The sequence below is a fragment of the Thermobia domestica genome, unplaced genomic scaffold (genome assembly GCF_964235325.1).
Source record: "Thermobia domestica unplaced genomic scaffold, izTheDome1.hap1.1 HAP1_SCAFFOLD_687, whole genome shotgun sequence".
In the NCBI taxonomy this organism is placed as follows: Eukaryota; Metazoa; Arthropoda; class Insecta; order Zygentoma; family Lepismatidae; genus Thermobia; species Thermobia domestica.
This window is the reverse complement of record NW_027656397.1, coordinates 16,297-37,106: the sequence shown is the minus strand read 5'-3', so window position 1 is coordinate 37,106 and position 20,810 is coordinate 16,297. Positions and strand designations below refer to the sequence as shown.

The window sequence follows — 20,810 nt, the reverse complement described above, 5'->3', positions numbered from 1 at the left end:
ACTATGAATTCGACACTAATCTCAGCCAATTTTAATATTATATTATATTTCACTTCTTGCCTAAAGATGGGACTGAACTTGACTTTATATGACATTGGAAGTGTCACTAGTCATTTCAGCAACCACGAAAGATACGGATTTCACACTAATCACTAAATATTGGTCGTTTAGATTATTTTCACATGTCAACCCTTCCAATTCCCATCTTTTGGGGTGTCTTACTCCCACTATATTCATTCCAATTGTAAGTGATATGTGTACTAAGATTGGTTGAAACAGCTCCAGGCTTCCAGAGTTATGCTACAATATACATTAATCACTTATATGCATGTTAGTATAGCCTGTATATGACGGACAACTCCCTTGGTTTTCCCTGCAAATTTCCAATCCAGCTGACATACCTGTATTTGCTTAACTTTTAGCTTAAATGTGATCGGGTTGTTATTTAGCAGGTTAGCGACCACGAAAACCATGAATTCGGCACAATTTGAGTTACTTGAGACATTTTATTTTTCACCACTTCCTAATCACCTTGCCATGCGAGGCTGAACTTGGACTTTAACGCTATCAGGGGTGTCATTATTCATCTCAGAGACACTATTGATTCAATAGTAATATTGGCCGTTTTCGATCATTTTATGTCACTCCCGCCATTCCCCGCTAAGTATGCTAGGGGAACCTTACCCCTAGAGCACTGATTTCCAGACTGTCGATAATGTGTATACCAAGTGTAGTTAAAATTGCTGCAGGCATTCCAGAGTTATACTGGAGCGTGCATATTTACTTACATTCGTATACATAATTAAATGAAAACCGCAAAAGACCCATTAAATTTTTTTTAAGCGTTTGACGATTTGCAGGTACAGCCCTTGATAGCTTCCTGAACTATAGTACGAAGCAGTGCCGGTAGATCTGTAACAGCTGATTCAATATGGTGACATCACAACGCAATTGCACCAAAGAGGAACAGCGTGGAATAATTCGATTTTTATGGAGTAAAGTTGTGAAACCTGTTGATATTAATCGGAAAATAAAGACGAAGTATGGAAACGCCTGTCTGTCACAGCGGCAAGTCTACGAATGGTACAAGAAATTCACAGAAGGTACGAGCTTGTTGACTGATGCTCCCAATTCGTAACAGGCTCATCGAGTTGTGACAAAGTTGTCCATAACCGCAACAAATTAGCTTATTCCGGAAAACCAGCGTGCCATCCTGGCTGAAATGGCTTCCTTGCTGAATATGAGATTCTGTTCAGTACAACACATAGTGCATGGTGAACTCTGCTACAGAAAAATGTTCGCCATGTGGGTTCCTTGACAGTTGACTCAGAAACTTAAAGATGTAGGGTTGACTAATGTCAAGACGAGGGTGAGGTGGTATGGGGAGAAGGGTGAGAACTTTCTAGCTCATATTGTCACCGGGAATAAAAGTTGGGTGCACCATTTTCAACCGGAGATGAAACGTAAAAGCAAATAATTGTGACCTTCTTCTTCTCCGAAATCAAAGAAGTTTCGCAACCATCCCTCTGCAGGGACAGTCATGCTGACTTCATTCTGGGATTAGAATGGTCCTATTCTGGAACACTACACCCCCCACTTACCACAGTGACTAGTGTCACCTACCTCGACCTTCTCAAAAACAATTTGAAGCCAGCAATACGCACAAAACAAAGGGGACTGCTGAGTGCAGGTGTTTTGCTTCAACATAACACCTGTCCTTATTCTGCTCGTGCAAACTCGAAAACCATCGATACCTCCCACATCCACTATACTCGCCAGATTTGGTAAAATCACATTTCAACATCTTTAGTCTCTTAAAGGAGCATCTTAGGGATCAGAAGTTCAAGTCTGATGAAGATGTCTAATCGGCGCACAGTGGAATATTTGGCCTTGAAACCCGGTCAAAAATATTTACCATTTAGTATCATAAAATAATCGATTAAATTTAATTAATTTGTGTTTACCTACAGTTTTAAAGATAACCTTGTCCTGCAGTTTAGAACAGTTAGAAAAATCAGGGAAATTGCATTATCTTGTATATAAATTGTTCTTATTTTTTATTGCTTTAATCTGTCTATGGCAAATACTTTGAAACATTTTAAGAGAAAATTCTTAATTTTGCTATTAATTAACATTCGCTACATCAAATAATGGATAAAAAAGTAACATAAACATAAAATAGAAACAGCAATACACTTTTCTAGATAACTGTACAGGGTGTGACCAAAAATCTGGACTGGGCTAAATATTTGAGAGACTGTAAATGCAGACGATCCGAAGTCAATTGGAATCAATGTTGGTGGTAGGGAGAAACATTATGACGTGGTTAAGATTGTCGTCCGCCATCTTAGTGGCCGCCATATTGAAATCAACTTATTTATTTAAAATGGTAATATGGTCATGTGGCGTATTAAACAGCATCCTCGTTCGAAGAGAAATCGAAATGTGAAGTTATTTTTCCAAAATTTGCAACGGTTTTCAAGTTGTGAATGGTTTTAGGGTAGGTTATGTTATCTTTCAGACTAAATTTTGTTATGCGGTGGAGCATTGTATGGACAGAAGCTGTCTCTTTATTTTTTACTTGTAGGTAGGATGGGATGTTAACTCGAGAGGAAAGAATCGAAATTATCCTTTTGGTTGGAGGACGCGATTAGGATATTGCTCATTGAAGACGGCTGCTATTATTGCTGAACTGCGTCCTCTGACTCGAAAATGTTTGTTTCTAGCCTCAGCTGCCTCCTCTGAGAATTGCTCAATAAACAAAGTAGCATGTTTTATTATTACTAGGCCATACATTCAAATTTTATGTAGGGCTGGAGTCATCGGGTACCAATTATATAGTTTCACATAAAGTTCTGCAGTGGCAATAATGAAGTTCTGAAATTTCTCCACGTCTAATTCATAGCCACTGGAAACTGCCTCCAGAATAATCTTGATTTTTTTTTCTATGAAGTTCAAATCTATACCACTTATTCGGGCAACAATTTCGTGATCAGCAAAATACCCCCCTTGAAGTGTTCTCATCGTTCGTATTGCCATGACCTTGCTTAGGGTAGTCCACTAACAAACCCATCTCTTCTCTTAATCTGGTTTGAATTTCTTTTCTTCGTCTCTTTAACTAAGGTTTTCTCTTCTGATTTAGCTTGCCATTGTCTAATAGGGATTTTGTAGGCTAAGTGTAACATAGATTCGAGAAACTTGATTCTGGTATGAAAGACAGACAATCCAAACAAGGACAGACAAGAAAATTCATGCGTCATAATTTATGGTTCATTAAAGTTTCAGTACATGTCACTTATTATGGAATTAATTGCATGAAACCCTACTTGAATAAATTAATTCTACTTTTCTTATAAACTCAAACAACTAAAGATTAAACTCATATATTTATGTCTGGGAGCTGTTATAAGGCCTTCTAAACTCACGTAAGAACCAAATTAGATGTAATTTATAAATATTGTTTTTTTTTTTTTTCATGGGGCAATTTCGGGCAAAATTTTATTTTTGGGTTAAGTTAACAAAAGATTGAACTTATAAATGCAAAAGAAATCATTGATCAACTAGACTTAGAACATAAACAAAAACACTTCCCAACTTGTAAACTGTATATTTCCTGCAAAAAGTTCTTGACATTTCATTACATATTTAACCACCAAGACTTAAAGCTAAAATGTTCACATATAAAATTATAAAACCTCTATCAATGCCCTGGGGGACGCGGTGGCTCAGTGATAGAGCGTTCACATCTGGTGTTTGGGGTCCCTGGTTCGATCCCATATCGCGCCGTGTGGACTTTGTGGTGGACAAACACCGTGCTCGTGGGTTTTCTCGGGGTTCTCCCGTTTCCTCCCACTTTCTTCATTCTACCATTTCATTCATTACTCATCATCACCGTCTCCCTTAGTCTAACCGGCATAACCGTGGGACGTAAAACGTAAAGATTTCATTTCATTTCCATTAATGCCCTTTAGAACAAAACAATTTTTAGGGGCCGCGGTGGCTCAGTGGTAGAGCGTTCACCTCTGGTGCTTGGGGTCCCGGGTTCGATCCCAGCCCCCACCAAGTGAACTTTGTGGTGGACAAACACCGTGTGCGTGGGTTTTCTCGGGGTTCTCCCGTTTCCTCCCACTTTCTTCATTCCACCATTTCATTCATTACTCATCATCACCGTCTCCTTTAGCCTAACCGGCATAACCGTAGGACGTAAAACTCAAATATTTCATTTCAAAACAATTTTTGTTGATATAATGACTTTAATACAATCACTGAAGTTAATACTTCAAAATTGTATTCGCGGCCTCACTAATTTAAAATCTCTAGGCCAGAAAAATTGAGCGACTTTAGCAATTACGTATGATTTACGTTCATTTCATATTTAAATAATGGAATTTATGTTTACGAGATCCGTCAGTTATCGAAGAACAAGAAATAAACTTTATTTCATGTATTTTTTCAAATTTTATTTTTTCGACTTTTGATCGGATTTCAGGGTCAAATACTCCACTGTGCGGCGGTGCATGAGTGACTACAGCGTAAACCAAGAGAATGTTTCTTACACAGTATCGAAGTACTTCCTATTTGATGGCGTAAGTGTATTGAACTAGGAGGAACTATGTAGAAAAGTAATGTATCATAAAAGCAAATATTATTCCTGCAGTAAAATAGTGTGTGTGTGTTGGGGGAGGGGGAGGGGAGAATTAATTGCGGTTTTCATTTGATTCTACCTTGTATTCAAAGATTATATATACATTTTTTTGTCCTTACCAGCATTTATTATGCCTTTAGCCCCTCGCATATGAGGGATGACGTCGCTGAGTGACCCACTATGTGGGCAAAAGGGTAATAAAGAAAGGAAGGAAGCTTCCGGGCACTTACCTGGTTTGAAGGAAGAAAACACAGAAAAATTCTCACTCAGGATACCTGGCTGAAAAATCTGTTTCACCTTTACGACCGAGTTTCACCACCGGGAATATTATAAACTAGCATTACGTACATATGTAGCTATTAATGTAAAAGTATGTAATACGGAAATTAACATTTTAAAATATTGTAAGAGGATAGAACACCAAAAAGGAGCGCAAAGATTGTCACAACTGGACAAAATATAGACCGGCTGGACAGCTGAGCAATAGCCTTTAAACATGAACTGTCCCGGTGAAAACGTGCATATGGTAACGCCATTTAAAGATGATCTGTTTAATAATTTTTACGTTGCACTTACACCTTCTTGACAATAGAATTGGAGAAACTAGTAAATACGATTTATAACACAAGAATAAAAGCGAAAATTGCGTTGAATCGTACTTTATTATCATTGTCTTAACATGAAGAGCAGTGAGGACAAACGAATAACAAAAATAAAATAGTAGGGACTCACCTTCCCCAAGAATACGAAAAACAAGAATGATACATGAACATTATGGCTGAGTGGCATGACTGTAGACATTCATAGATGTTTAACTGATTTTTTCTGTGACAAATTACTCCAAAATGTGTCGTTCAGAAAGTCTTATTTTTCTTAGCAATTTGGCATTCGCTTAGCTATTGCACAAATGAAATACGTGTACTAAGTGTCAAGATACTTTAAATGCTAAATAATGGGTTATGACCGTGTTTCCCTCGCTTGAACTAATGATTTTAGTGAAATATAAGGTCTAAAGCCTCATCTATAAACTCGTGTAATTTCTCTCATTATTGTTCAATTTCCTCCTCTATTCCTGTGTTACTCTTTTCTTGTTCTTTTTATTCTTTTCTTGTTTATACTTTTTTATTTCTTTCTCTTTCTTCCTTCCATTTTTCTTTGTTAGTTTCCCTCTGGTTTTCTAATATTGTATTTACGTGACAATACTCAAGTAAGAATGATGGGAACTTGGAGTTGTGTTCCTTGATCGTGTTTACACATTTTCTCTCATTAAGGTCCGAATTTTCTTTATATTTCTCAGTTATTTTCCATTTTAACCTTGGCCGAATGTTTCCAGCTTATTACACGAGAAGATGCTCATAAATGAATATATAAGGTTGACAATGAAATTCTAGGATTAATGCTGGTACTGTGACTGGTAATGACAGAAAATTGTTTTTTGCGCGAGATTTATATCATATTTTTCTTTTGCAGGACATGTGAAGATTTGTTAAAGAGAGCATTTGTACTTCTCTAAACGTCTGTCAATGATGACACTCTAGTTCCTATTCCCATGGAATAGAGGGCGAGTTGAATGGAACAAAGGGAACGTTAAGTCTCGACATCGCTGTAAATTAGGGAAATCAGCAACAGAGAATTACGGAATGTTCGGAATTGTTTATGGTTAAAATGTCCTATCTCGAGATAATGTTTGATCGTTAGCTTGATATCGTGATAGATGTGAAGACATTTCTGATGACCTCAAAAGTGGACTGGATAGTGACCCCTACCACTTCTAGGTACTGTTGCAAACTCTTATTGGCGAAATGTCACTAAATTCAGCTTCGAAAGCTGCTAAAATAAGTATATGTCAAATTTAAGCCTAAAACCGATTTTTTTGACGAAACATTATAAAGTAAGTATGCACTGTATATGTAAACATAATCAGTAAAAGCAAAAACCATCTTAAATGACATATCTGTTCGAAAAAAAGACAATATATTTTCTACTACTTCTTCTTGCTGCAGATGTTGAAGGTTGGGGTCTGCTGTGAATACGTTGTTTTTACTCCAATTGTTTTAAATGACAGTCTCTGGTATCTCATATTAATAGTAGTTCTTTCCCAAAATTCTAAGCGAATTCTTGGAGTATAACTGACAGTTTCCACTTTCAACTGATTTCTAAATTTGTTTTAGCATTATTCAATTGGCTACCTTAATAAGAAATACCACCAAGGGCTACCAAGGGTTGTATTGTCAGTTGTCACGAGCCACCTGGTAATTCCAGAATTTGTCACATATGGTGAAGATGTCATGAACCACACACGTTATTCCCAAATTATATCCAGTGGCACCCACATAATCATTCGCGTCATCAATTTATTCATAACATGTTAAGTCTCATGATGATTGCTCGTTCAAACATTTACAAACAAAAATAAAAACACTACCGCATACGCCAGTTTTATCACCAAGACACTTGAAAAGTTACTGAAAATGCCGTTAGGCGCTTTTGTAAAACTTTGTCGCCATCAACCTCTCTAAATCCTCAAGATTAAGCGACATTTCACTAAAATTGACAATACTGCTTCTGAAAGCAACAGAATCATCTTCATATCCCTCAGGAAATCGGATGTACCAATCAAGAACACGACCACGAGATAAGCATTCTCGAGGTAAACAGATCTGACCATTTTGTAAGACTCTGTTGCTGATTTCTCTAGCTTACAGCAAAATTTAATGTTTGCGCGTTGTTCCATGGCAGTGGGAACCAGAGTAGCCTCAATGACCAGGACATAAATGTAGAAATTCATGACAATGAGTACCAGGGTGTCTTCGATGATCGGTGTTTATAGAAGGACATATATATATATATATATATATATATATATATATATATATATATATATATATATATATATATATATTTAATTTTCACATGTCCTTCAAAAGAAGTATATCGACGGTACGGTGGATCAGTAGTAAGGATCTTATCTCTGGTGTTAGGAATCCCTGGTTCGATCTGAGACCAAATGAGTTTGTGGTGGACATTATGTCCGTGGGTTTTCTCGCGATTCTCCCGTTTCCTTCCACTTTCTCATTCCACCAACTATTTCCTTGTGATTCACCTTGATAATTCAGACGTCTACTTTAACTTAAAAGGAGTATGCGTGAGACGTAAAATTAGAAATGTCATTTCAAAAGAAGATGATCATAGGATTAATCTCCCATGATAATTTTCTGACATTACCAGTTACAGAGTACCAGTATCAATATGAGAGCTTCGTTGTCAAACCTCACAGTATACAATTTTATAGTGGATTGCGTACTTGCGATTAAAGTAAGAAAACAAGTTCTAACACAAATGAATCAAAACATTATTCCTTCCCGACATAATAAACCGTGAGAACATTGTATACATATTTTACAAAATAAGATTTAGCTTGTTAGTAAGTAGCATTTGTGAACTCTGAAGATGCTCAATGAACTATATACATAATGTTTTGGAAAGTTCTTTTTTACTCTTCCAGAACACCACACTTTGTAATAAGTTGTAAATCAACAGGGGTTCCTTCCAGAACTGTTAACCTGCACCTCTAATCTAGCTATCTTGAAGGCAAGATATTGTGGTGAGATCAGTCAAAATTATAATCCTGTATGATGATTTGTGCACCCAGGGTCAAGCCCTGGTCGTGGTTTGGGGCCTATGGTAATAGCGTGTTTTGTCCTTCATTATCTGGTGTGGCATAGGAACGGAAAATAAAATTGAAAACTCAAACCAAACCAAGGATTTCCACATCACTATGCTCTTGGCATACCCCGAAATTCTTCTATCCCAATCTATCCTCACCCTTTAAATAAACAGTACCACTCTTAAAATTATTATATGTTTATGACGTGTAATACCCTGTCATTTTCTTTAGACTAATGTCTTAACTAAAAGGCGTGTGAAACACCGTGTGCGTGTGTTTTCTCGGGGTTCTCCCGTTTCCCCCCACTTTCCTCATTCCACCATTTCATTCATCACTCATCATCACCGTCTCCTTTAGCCTAACCGGCATAACCGTGGGACGTAAAACTCACAGATTTCATTTCATTTTTAAAAGGCGTGTGTTTGTCTTCAATAAATTATTCAACTTTGATACCATTTTTCACTTGATAGGGGTGGCCCGCTCAAAATGGCATACTTGAGTAAAATGGCATAGTGGCTGTTTTCGAAAAGTGTTTGATTAGAAACAGGCAGTAAATGGTTTAAATGAGAATTTGGTCTAGTAACACTAGTGAGCAAAAATGGCATGTGTATAGGTAAAACGTAGTAGGTGTTATCGGCGAAAAAGTTAATTTGGTAGATAAAACTTTCATTTTCTTCTGTTTCTCGTGTTGAATTATTTTACAACACGAGGAAGTACAGACATTTAAACATATCAATTGTAAAGTACATTTAATTAAAGGTAGGTTAAGCATAGAAACTTCAAGCTTAAGCTTTCACATAACGTGCAGCTACCAATTTTTGTTTTCCCTGAGCATCAGGGCAAAATGGCATAGTAAATACTGTACTATGCAATTTTGCCCTGGCTTAATCTGCTGAAGTTCTGAAGCGTTTAAAGCAGTTTTTTCAAATACTGTCACATATTACAATCAAGAGGTGGAAAGGTGGTTGAAACACATCCAGGAAGAACCGTGAGTCTTAGTAAAATCGCCACATTGTTTTTGAATGCTCATTTGAAATCTGCAACAATGCTCAATGCCCTTAATGGATTCATAGCAACTAACACATGTCCTTTCAAACAATATATTTTTCCAGACCATTTGTATCTACCAGCTGCTACTACAGATTGCACCGAGCCAGTGGACGAAAATGAACTGAGTGTGTATTCGAATGCACAATGTTAAATAGTCACAAACCTGTAAGATAAAAGCACAACTTCCATTGAGGATATTTTCCCTTCAGAAACTGGTCCATCTACACCAGAGCAGGAAAGAGTTTAAGAGGTTTCTGTAGTAGTTTCTCCTAACACCTTCATTGAGCATATTTCTACAATACCACGAGCTACAAAGAAAACGCAAACAGAAAACAAAGAGGCCTACGCATAAAGAAAATCAACTCCTCCTTTGTAGTCCATACCTCATGGAACTGAAGGCAAAGAGCGAATCTAAAATTAGACCTGCAGCACAAACAATATCACAAAGAACTATGAAAAGTAGGATCTTTATTGATCTTAGTGATGAAAACGACAAAAGTCTAGTGCCTTAGCCAACGATTTGTAAGCCGCTGAAAGTGATAACGATGCGCCATGTATCTACTGTAACGAACTTTACAGTATGACCAAAGCCGGAGAAGGTTGATTGCATTGTCAGCTTTGTCTCCTCTGGAGACACGCTGCATGTGCTGGATTATCTCCAAGATGTTTGTGAAGTCTGCGAAAGTTGAGCTATACTTATGCATCATTTTCAGTTTTCATTTTGTGTGTTGTCGGCATAATCCTGAAACATATTTTTAATTTCTTTTAACATTTTCGTAATTTTTAGGTTGTTTTGCAAATAAAGTTTAGGCCTACATTCATATGTTTAAATGTATTTGTTCAAAAATGTCCCTTCAGCCATTCTGTACGTTTTTCTATTAATCAATATTCACTTTCGTATACTTTTATTTATATGTTTCATAGAAGCAAGGTAGTGTGTCATTTTGCCCTGCCTACATGGGCAAAATGGACTTTCGGAACATTTTTAAAAATCTTAAAAATAAGATTTAACAATCTTACTGATCTCCACGTTAATATTCAAACATTCCAAAGAATCATTCACAAAAAAGCGAGAAAGTTTCTGATTCTGAGGAAATATTCAAACATAAAGTCGATGTATACCATTTTGGGCCGGTCTCTCCTACTTAGATTACATTAATCGAGTAGTTTTTTTTTATTATTATTATTATTTTCCCTAAAACGTCAATGACCTATCAATGACCCTTGTAAGCAGAAGTGAATATAAAAACAGCCAATATCTCCCACGGAAGAACTGTTATTTCATGATTACTGAACTGAACATTGACATCATACCTACACAGAAAACGTCGATACGACCCCTGCTATCGCGATCAACACTCTCTTCCATGATTGATATGGTACTTGAGTCATTAAGAGGCCTTATCACTGCGAAGTTAAAATACCGTTAATTTTACAGTAACTGTGCGATATATTTAAATAGACAACAAAATTATAGTCGAAAAGTGGAACAAGATCTCCCTAGACCAGCGTTTCCCAGCGTCGCTGGTGTGCCGCGAGGAAATCGAAACAAAATTATTAATTCTATAGCAATCAAATTGCAAAACATAGAGAAAAAGGTATATTTGTATTTCACATTACTACTATGAATCTAAAATTTAAAGTTTCATACTGTTACTTTTGTGTAGAACATTTTTCTGCACATTTCTAATTTTGAAAAAAAAAAGTATTTGTTATCATTGTTATGACCATTATTTCTTCTTTATTGTTGCAGACTATTTTCTAATTTGGAATTTTAAAATATTATTCAATCGTTCCGACAAAGTAAACATGCATAAGAATTACCAACATTTGTGTTTTAAAAGTAAAAGAGATTTGTTTGTTCGTTCGTTATTTAGTGATCCTTCTTCTTAATGGAAGGTTGGATAGTTTTCGAAAAAGAAAGTGTATTTTTTTAACAACTTGAGTCCTATATCTGATTGCAACTGTTTTATTTTTTTATTTTTAAATTAAAATGAAAAATAAGCATAATGATTTACCACGGGGAAAAACCAGTGATCGAGCTTTCTTCTCTGCTAGAAGGATGTCAGTAATCAGAAAAAAATTACTACAGTATTTTATATTTTCAAATAATAATAATAATAAAAATAATAATAATAATAATAATAATAATAATAATAATAATAATAATAATAATAATAATAATAATAATAATAATAATAATAATAATAATATGTGTGCCGTGAGAATTCAACTTACCCTGAAATGTGCCGCAAGTTGAGAAAGGTTGGGAAACGCTGCCCTAGACAATGTTATTTTGCATGGGGTACCGTTATCACGAGTCATCTAGTACGTAGCTTTCCCTTTGCAATTATTTAGGAACGCGAAAATAAATGCCGATTTTCTAAATGGCTGGAAATCGAAAGCAGATAAGCGAGTCGTGATAACGGTATCTCACGTAAAATAATATCTACTTTTCGATTATCTTTTATCTATTTGAAGATATCACATAATTACTGTAAAATTAGCGGTATTTTAATTTCACAGTGTTGGAGCCCCTTAATGAGTGTTTCGAAAAAGTCAACCAACCGTCCTCATGCTCAACAAAAGCCAGATTTACCACTAGTTGGCACACATTGAACGAAAACTTAATAAAGCGAGACGAAAAATTAACAAATTCGAATACTACTACTAATAATAAAAGACGTGATTTGGCTTCAGCTATTGGCTGGAAATCGAAAGCAAATAAGCGAGTAGTGATAACGGTATCTCACGTAAAATAATATTGTCTAGGGAGATCTTATTCCACTTTTCGATAATCTTTTATCTATTTGAAGATATCACATAATTACTGTAAAATTAGCGGTGTTTTAATTTCGCAGTGAATTAAGTGGAATTTTGCAATAAACATTTGTGTAAGGGTCAGGCGTGCAACGCTATTATGCTGGCGCTCGACGCACTCCTTAGAAACGCTATCAGCATACAAAAAATTAAAATTTGTACAAAAATATTGCAACAAAGATGTGTAAATACATTTTTAATTATATTGTGTTAAAATTTTCTACGTCGCGGTGAGGAAGGCAAATCCCTTTCGGCCTAAGGGCGGCAAAATATTAATTCCGGCTTGTTTATATCTAAATCCCAGAATTCGACTCAAAGAACTCCCAGCAACAAGCCCTTCCTCGCCTCTGTAGATTTTTTCTTTTCTTCTACGGATGTGCATGTAGGAGCATGTTCTTTTTATCTTCATTTCCTTGAACATAATGTTTATGTTCTGCCTCACAAATTTGTAATGCTCAACATTGTGCCCGTAGCTTTTCTGGGGGTTCTCCCTTTTCCTCGCACATTATCATTCGTTTTCACTAATCATCCGTTTCCTTTAGCCTAAAGTTCGTAACATAGAAAGTTCATTTAATTAAAAGTATGTACCCAATTTTACTTATTACCAGTGGCGAAGGGTGATAGTTTCAAGAGGGTAGGCCCAATGTTCTACTACTACTACTACTACTACTACTACTACTACTACTACTAATAATAATAATAATAATAATAATAATAATAATAATAATAATAATAATAATAATAATAATAGTAAAATGAAACAGATTAGACATAGATATTTAACTACAGAAATACAAGAAGACGAATTCACATAAATTTAATGCAATTGTAGTTCATCGACAGCACTTACTCGATCCGGATCTCAATTTGACGTATATGACTCATAGCTGATTTTAATTCGCCATAATGCCATTTAATTGCTTTAATGGGTTTGATCGGGTGGGGAAGATGGATTATCGCATTATCTGCGCTTCACAAGCAACATATGCTGAAACAAAAACTGCTTGTAAAATTTTGTCTTTAATTATATTGTTCAAAACACATGACACGCATTCAATCAAGATATTTTGTGTGTCACTTAATTCCCCTTTAAAAACAGAATCAGACTTAAATATTTCCATACGCTGCTCTTTATTTCAACAACTACACCCCCCCCCCCCACATATTATACCAACCAATGCAAAACTCTTTTGCCCTCTGTTCTGTTTTCAACACAGGCGTTAGTCTTAGTTCCTTAATAACACATTCATTTTCAAAGACCACTAACATAGAAGGTTTTTTTAATAGCAATTATATTACGTATATTCATATTCTCCACTTACTGACATTTTCTCTCATTCACTTTTGCAAATGTAAGAAAAAAATTACTCATAATATCTCAAAAACACACACTCTTTCTAATGAACTCAACGAGTCTGATTTCGTACAGCTTTGCGCCAACGCAACGGAATAAAGGGGCATTAGTTTGCGATAATAGGCGTAGCGCCTTTAGAATTTCTTGTTCCAGTTTCTGCGTTGCGTTAGAGGCCGCAAAATTAAGCAAGTTGGAACGGAATGGAGCCCACATTATCTTGCTCTTTATTTGTTTGATATATCGAATCGAAATCGAAGGTCTCGAGAGAAACTAGTAGGTAGAAACGAAAGTCGATAAGCGCCGAGGCCGGTCTCTTTCGCAGGTTATACGCTGGTGAAGTAAACGTCATTTCCAGCACGTTCTATCGCGGGATTTTCTGAGTAGCTTGGCGGTAGTTCTTCTGCCTCCTGAGACACTGCTCGGTGAGCCTCCCAACAGTGGTGCCAACCACGATTTCTTTATCGAACTTTTTTTTTTTTCAACTTAGAAAATATCATGCATTCTGTGCAAGGAAAATGAATTAATTATAAATTATAATTTCTGAAAGTAAATGGGTAGGCCGGACCTCAGGGCCTCTTACCACCCTTCGCCACTGCAGCTCTAGACACCGTCAGTGAGATCATTTTATGTTGACGGTCACATTTACTGACCAATTACCGTCAATTCTGACTGCCCACTGATTACTCTAAAATTTACGGTATTACTGTAAAATTTATGGTTATAGGGCATAAAAAAGCCGTATTTATGCCATTTAACATTTAAAAACAGAGACATAAGATTTACTGTCATGTCTTTTCTCAATGTCTGATGAAGAGGACGTTAGGTCCTTGAAACTGTAACAAAAAACGTATAGTTATTAATATAATTCATTTCGTTCTGGTTAGAAATGTGTTTTTAAATGGTATTGTGAGTATCCAGAACCTTGGAGTTTATTATTCCATTTATCACTAATACCGTAAATGTGACTGTAATTTTTCAAAATGAAAAATAAGAAAGAATTACTGAAAACGAAATCAATATAGAACTAATTATTATTATTATTATTATTATTTAAAGTTTGAATGGCATGATCTTGTCTTTCGCGTGTAAATTCCTCGTGGAAGCCGTCCGAATTTGATACTAACTGAAAATTCTGAAAAGAAAAGAATGTTAACAAATCCTTTTTATCATTTCTTTATTTTTCCTCTATTTCTTCGATTTTTAAGTAAAAATATCTTCATTTGCTTGGTTGATTGTTTCACAACATAAAGATTACAATAAAAGCGGACATCTCATGTCCAAAGCGGAATTAGAATTTACGACAGACACGTCATCTTAACGTTAGCCTACCCTTATGATGAACTAATGTGTCAATTGGCCAATTTTAGATTGCAGCAAAAAATACACGGTGTTTCCATACTACAATTTCTGCATTCTACAGTATTGTGTATTGAAATTTGGTACGGACATAGGTTGGGGCAGGCACGTAGCCAAGGGGGGGGTCCGGGGGGTCCGGACCCCCCCCTTCGAAACCAGAAATGAAAAAATAAGGAAGGATGAAACAAAAAGAAACAAGAAAAAAGAATCACCGTTGAAAATAAAAAGCTACAGCAAGCATTTAGCTACTCTTTCTTATGAGGAGCTTCGTGTGGAGGAAACAGAGGCGGGGGGGGGGTCAATTAAACGGAGCATTCCGAATTCCATCTAGCTCCATGCTGATCCAATGGATTACAAATAACAATCGATAAGCCAGTTCTATCAGATAGATTCTCAGATACAACTTAAGAAACGCTCAGAATCACCAATAATATGAGCCTGGCAACGTAGGTTCCTGTTACACTTGTTATATATATATATATATATATATATATATATATATATATATATATATATATATATATATATATATATATATATATATATATATATATATATTAATTTCGCGGCAACACTAATCCATTTTATAGGATGTCTATACTGCTGAACGAGATGTCGTTGCTTTCCTTGACGGCATTAAACGAAGATATAAAAAAGAAGAAAGAAGACAAGAGTATGTTTTCAAACAGAAGTGGTAAGTATAGGGGATAGGGGAACTTTTATAAGTATAGGGAGCTTTGCTCTCAGGTTTTATTATCTTTTTATTTTTTACAATTTATTACTTTAAACAATTTAGCGTTTATTACAATCTTAAATATATGTTTTGTAATTTTAAAATATTTGGCGCCGCTTCTCCTCCTTAATTACATTAACAGTGTGGCAAACAAATCTACTTATAACAGACTAATTGTCCATCTTGGAACAGGCCATTTTGTTCATATCGTAACTTATAACAATTTTAGTGATATAGCCGACTTGACTTTTGAGCAGAGGCGTATCATTTATAATAATCCTTCCAATTGGTTCCAGACAATATATTGACAAAGATTGGGTTTAAATAAGTATTGTGTATACGTGCTACCATATATTTAGACATTTGTCTGAATTATCTTAATATGGCAGGCAAATTTATGGAAAATTGGTTGTTGAAAGCTAAAAGAAAGGAGGATTTTAGTAGTGATAAACCACCAAAGAAAGCAAAAGAGGACCTTGAAATACATAAGGTATGTACGTAAGTGAAAATGTTTTTGATTTCGTTGATGTATGAATTAATTTTTTTTCATGGAGTTAATATTTTATTAGCAAGGGTTAGGTAAAAGATCCATCATATAAGCCATATTAAAAATTTAATAGTTTGTAAAGTACAAGGGACAATATGATGCTAAGTTATAACTACTGTTCATGTATAGCAGAATACGTCCACAACTAGGTACTCCGTACCAACATTTGGCAAGAAGAAGGAGCGCATGTATGGTTATTTGTTATAGTATCGTACCTATTCAAATATGAAATGTAGAAGACGAGATTGTCATACAAAATTTTTCAAATGCAGTGTTGTATTTATACACACCGTAATAAATAGATAGTATTTTTATTGACCATTCATGGACTAGGCTGGTAGGAGCAGATGGAATCAGTAATTTGTAAGTGTATTTCTAAGCACTATTTCAGTGGTGACCAGGCTCCACATTTGGTGGAAAGACCAGCCATGACTAACTTAACTTTACCTTCTAGCTACTTAAGTACAATGGTCATATTATTGAAAAGGACCATCCATTTCATAAGAAAAAACCGAATGTCGTATTAATGAAGAGAGGTAAAAGAACCTAATCTAAAATAAAATTGTCATTTACCTAAGTAAAACAGCAATATTACAAAAGATTATCTATCAAATCATGAAGTTTAATTTCGTGTTAATAAACGAAATTAGCAATATATTTCAAAGGTTTTTTTTGGCTTAAACGTTTGAATCTTCTCTACTATACATTTTCCAATAATATTTTCTCATATAATAAGTAAGTTATTTTCACATTCATAAACCGAAATAACCTCACTTTATCTAACCTAGTGTTAGTAATGTGTACAATGTGTTAGTTTTCTACAACTGCCCCCTTTTTTGTTTTTGTTTTTCATCTTTGCGTCGTATGTATATATGTCGAATTTCGCAGCCAAAACGGAAATAGGCATGATTCCAGTTCCGAGCTGGCAGGTTAAGAGGGATTCTACTATAGAAAGAAAATAAGTACTCAGTTATTCTAATTAACTTTTTGGAACAAAGGGCAGTGCTAAACCATTTTCCAAACTTTTGGTTACCACTATATAAATCTGTTCTGATTTTTCATATACGATATGTCCAAATAATAGAAAATGATCTTATACACCTCTACTACCAGAAAAGTATGTTATCTTTAGAAAAAGAATATCATGTTACATAAATTTATATGAAGTGTATTACTTACTTTAAACTTGTTAAATGAGTAAAAGAATCGAGGATTATTTTAACTACATAATTTTCTTTCTTCCAGTCTCCAGATCCCAAATTGTCCTCACCAACTGAGTCTATGTCAGAACTACGTCATGAGTCTTCTGAAGACATTCCTTCTCCCACGACAAGTTCTTCAGGTAGTTCATCTGTACGTTTTGAACCGAAGACTGCGTCTGTAAGTTTGTGTGAAGTTGATATAGGTATAGTTTCTGAGAACATTTTTCGATCATCTACAAATGCAGGAATCACGTTTGAAAAGAGACACACTGTGTTGAAGGAACTCTTCATACCAGAACCTGCCTTTAGGTTTCCTGTAACTACATTTCACAAGAAAAATCTAAAATTTCAGCACAGCTGGCTTGGGAGATGGCCTTGGCTTTCTTACTCAAAACTAAAGGATGGGGCATATTGCAAGTTTTGTGTTCTTTTTGCATCAGAATGTGTTGGTAAAAGTGATTTGTCAGTGCGCAATACTTCATTGGTAGGCAAACCATTTAGGAAATGGAAGGATGCAGTCGAAAAGTTTGATGAGCATTCAACTGCAAAATACCATAAGTCTGCAGTAGTTTCTGCCGAAAACTTTACGAAGGTGGCTGATGGTGTTACTGAGGATGTTGTAACACCCTTTGATACTAAGGCAAAGAAAGAACGAGAAGAGAACAGGGCTGCCATTCTACCTATTATAGAATCGGTTATATTCTGTGGCGAGAATGAGCTGCCTCTCCGGGGAGATGATGATAGTGGACCTGTAACTCTTGAGAAACCTGTAAAAAAGGATGGGAAGTTCAGGGCTCTTTTAAGGTATAGAGCAAGATTTGATGAAAATCTCAAAAAACACCTAACTGAGGGATCCAAAAATGCCACATACCTAAGTCCAGACATTCAAAACGAAATTATAGAAGTTTGTGGGCAGCTGATTCAGGAAAACATAGTTAAAAAAATCAACAAAGCAGAATGTTTTTCTATTATTGGAGACGAAACCCTTGATGCATCTGGACAAGAGCAATTTTCACTATGTGTCAGATATGTATCAGATGAGGACCGTTCTGTACTAAGAGAGGATTTTCTTACATTTTTTCCACTAATAGATTTGTCAGCACAAAATGTGGCTGATAATATTCTGAGCACCTGCCAGGCTTTAGGCATTAACTTGGACAAATTAGTGGGTCAAGGATATGATGGGGCTTCCACAATGAGTGGGTGCAAAAGTGGTGTTCAGAAGAGAATACTGGAACTTTATCCAAGGGCAATGTATGTCCATTGTTCGAGTCATCGCTTAAACTTAGTCCTCTCTCAGTCACTCGCCGTCCCTTTAGTTACAAATAGTCTTGGGATTTTAAAGCAGACAATACAGTTCTTTAGACATAATGCCGAAGCTGGGAATCTTTTAAAGGTTAATGTGTCGAATTTACTTCCACACTCAAAAAAATCCAGGCTGATTGATATTTGTGAAACGAGGTTTGCTGAACGACAGGACTGTGTCAATACATTTGTGGAACTCCTTCCTGCTGTAATCCCAAGCCTCCAAAAGCTTTCAGAAATGAACAAGTCATTTTCAACTACTGCCTCAACACTTCTAGCAGCAATGGAGAAAGGAAGTTTCATTGTGTCAATATTTGTGTGTGAATACCTTTTCAGTTTTACTTTGCCCCTATCTTTATTTCTCCAAAATCCACATAACGAACTGGCTTCTGCAGTGAAATTCAGTGACGACATCTTGAACACATTGAAACGTCTTCGAGCTGCTAATGAAGATGAAAGTCAGTTCCATAAGATCTTTCAAAAAGCTGTAGGCGTTGCTGAGACAGTCTTTGAAACGAATATTGATGTTCCAAGACAAGCGAAGAAACAGACAAACAGGGACAACCAGCCTCACGACTCCCCCGAAGAGTTTTACAGAAGATCAGTGTTCTTACCCTGTGTTGATGGACTCATTGTGCATCTGGAACGGAGGTTTAGCCAAAATAAAGAGTTTTTATCAAACATTGAGATGCTACTTCCAAAACATTGTAATCCGGAATGTGCAGAAACCATCACAAAGCTAAAACCGTATTATGAAGACAGGGTTTCCCAAGCAGCCATTGAAGCAGAATATATGTTGTGGTGCCAAAAATGGAATTCTGTTGAGAAATCTGCCTTGCCGGATGGAATTATGAAGACTTTGGATGCATGTGACAAGAACTTCTACCCGAACATCCGCTACTTACTGTGTGTTCTGGCATCGTTACCAGTGTCGACATGTGAAGCAGAGAGATCGTTCTCAACTTTGAAAAGAATAAAGACTTACCTACGAAACCGAATGGGGAAAGAACGTCTAACTGGCTTGGCTCTGATGTCTGCACACTACCCTGTGCCTTTCACCCCTGACGAGGTGTTAAACGTGATGGCACGAAGAGGGAAAAGGAGGTTGCTTTTGTAAATACATGTAGAGACAGAATGATAAAGTTACTGAAGTAAGTTTTACTGTCTGTTCCAAGTGACAAGTTAAATATGCAGTAGTCAATGATAATTTGAGCACAGTGTTGGCGGCATGTGCCTTTCTGAACGTGATATCTTGGAAAAGTCAGGGAATTTGAAATTTCTAGAAAAGTCACGGAACTTTCAGAATTTCTGCTATTAGTCGGGGAAATTTCAAGCTTACGAAAACATAGTGCCGTTGTTTAATAGTGTGGACATTTTTATCATAATTTTGCGTCATCGCATCTCTGCAGTATCAAACATGTTATTTCAGAAACAGTTTTCTACTGCTGGTTTAACTTGGCATTTGGAACAAACAGTAATTGACGCAATAATAAAAATAAATAGTTTTATGTAAAGAAATTTCTGTTAATATATGGTTCAACAGAGAAAAAAAAACGCAGATATTGCGAAGTATTTTACAAAACATTATTAGATTATGTACTTTTTATAACGTAGATATGTAATTTTCATAATAGTTGAGGTCATAATGAAAGGAAAATTGTTATATTTGAATCAACAACAGAAGTTACATAGATATTGTAAAATCTTTTTTAATATTTTAAATATTTGTTAACAGTATAAAATAGTATTGAAACGATTTCTCAATAGTTTATTAAAATACTCACTAAAATATTTTCATTTTATTCTCCTAACAGACTAATATATGTTGCCAGTAAAATAGTTTAGATTGATCCAGCCACTGGTGTAATAATCACAGTATTTCATGTCACGCCACCCCCCCCCCCCCCCATTACGAAATCCTGGCTGAACGAACCAATATATTTTGCCAGTAAAGTACTTTAGAATAATCGAGTTCTTAATGTAATAACCAGAGTATTTCATGTCACGGACCCCCCCCCATTACGAAATCCTGGCTACGTGCCTGGTTGGGGCATGAGAAGAACAGTGACATCACTGGAGATGGCATACTACATTACTGCTCTCACTCTGCAAGAATTGCAACCTCGTGACA

General features: G+C 35.8%; 1 protein-coding gene across 1 annotated transcript; it reads left to right on the top strand.

Annotated features, from left to right (window-relative positions):
• The first annotated feature begins 16,007 nt into the window (after positions 1-16,007).
• Positions 16,008-19,796, top strand: LOC145677194 (52 kDa repressor of the inhibitor of the protein kinase-like). Its single transcript, XM_081747811.1, has 2 exons — positions 16,008-16,115; positions 17,418-19,796. Exons 1-2 carry the CDS (start codon positions 16,008-16,010, stop codon positions 19,794-19,796), a joined length of 2,487 nt encoding a protein of 828 aa, XP_081603937.1.
• The last annotated feature ends 1,014 nt before the right edge of the window (positions 19,797-20,810 follow it).

Coding starts and splice junctions, on each gene's coding strand:
- LOC145677194 (XM_081747811.1), top strand. CDS start 16,008: ATGGCAGGCAAATTTATGGAAAATTGGTTGTTGAAAGCTAAAAGAAAG. Junction 16,116..17,417: donor AGGACCTTGAAATACATAAG/GTATGTACGTAA, acceptor TCTTTCTTCCAG/TCTCCAGATCCCAAATTGTC.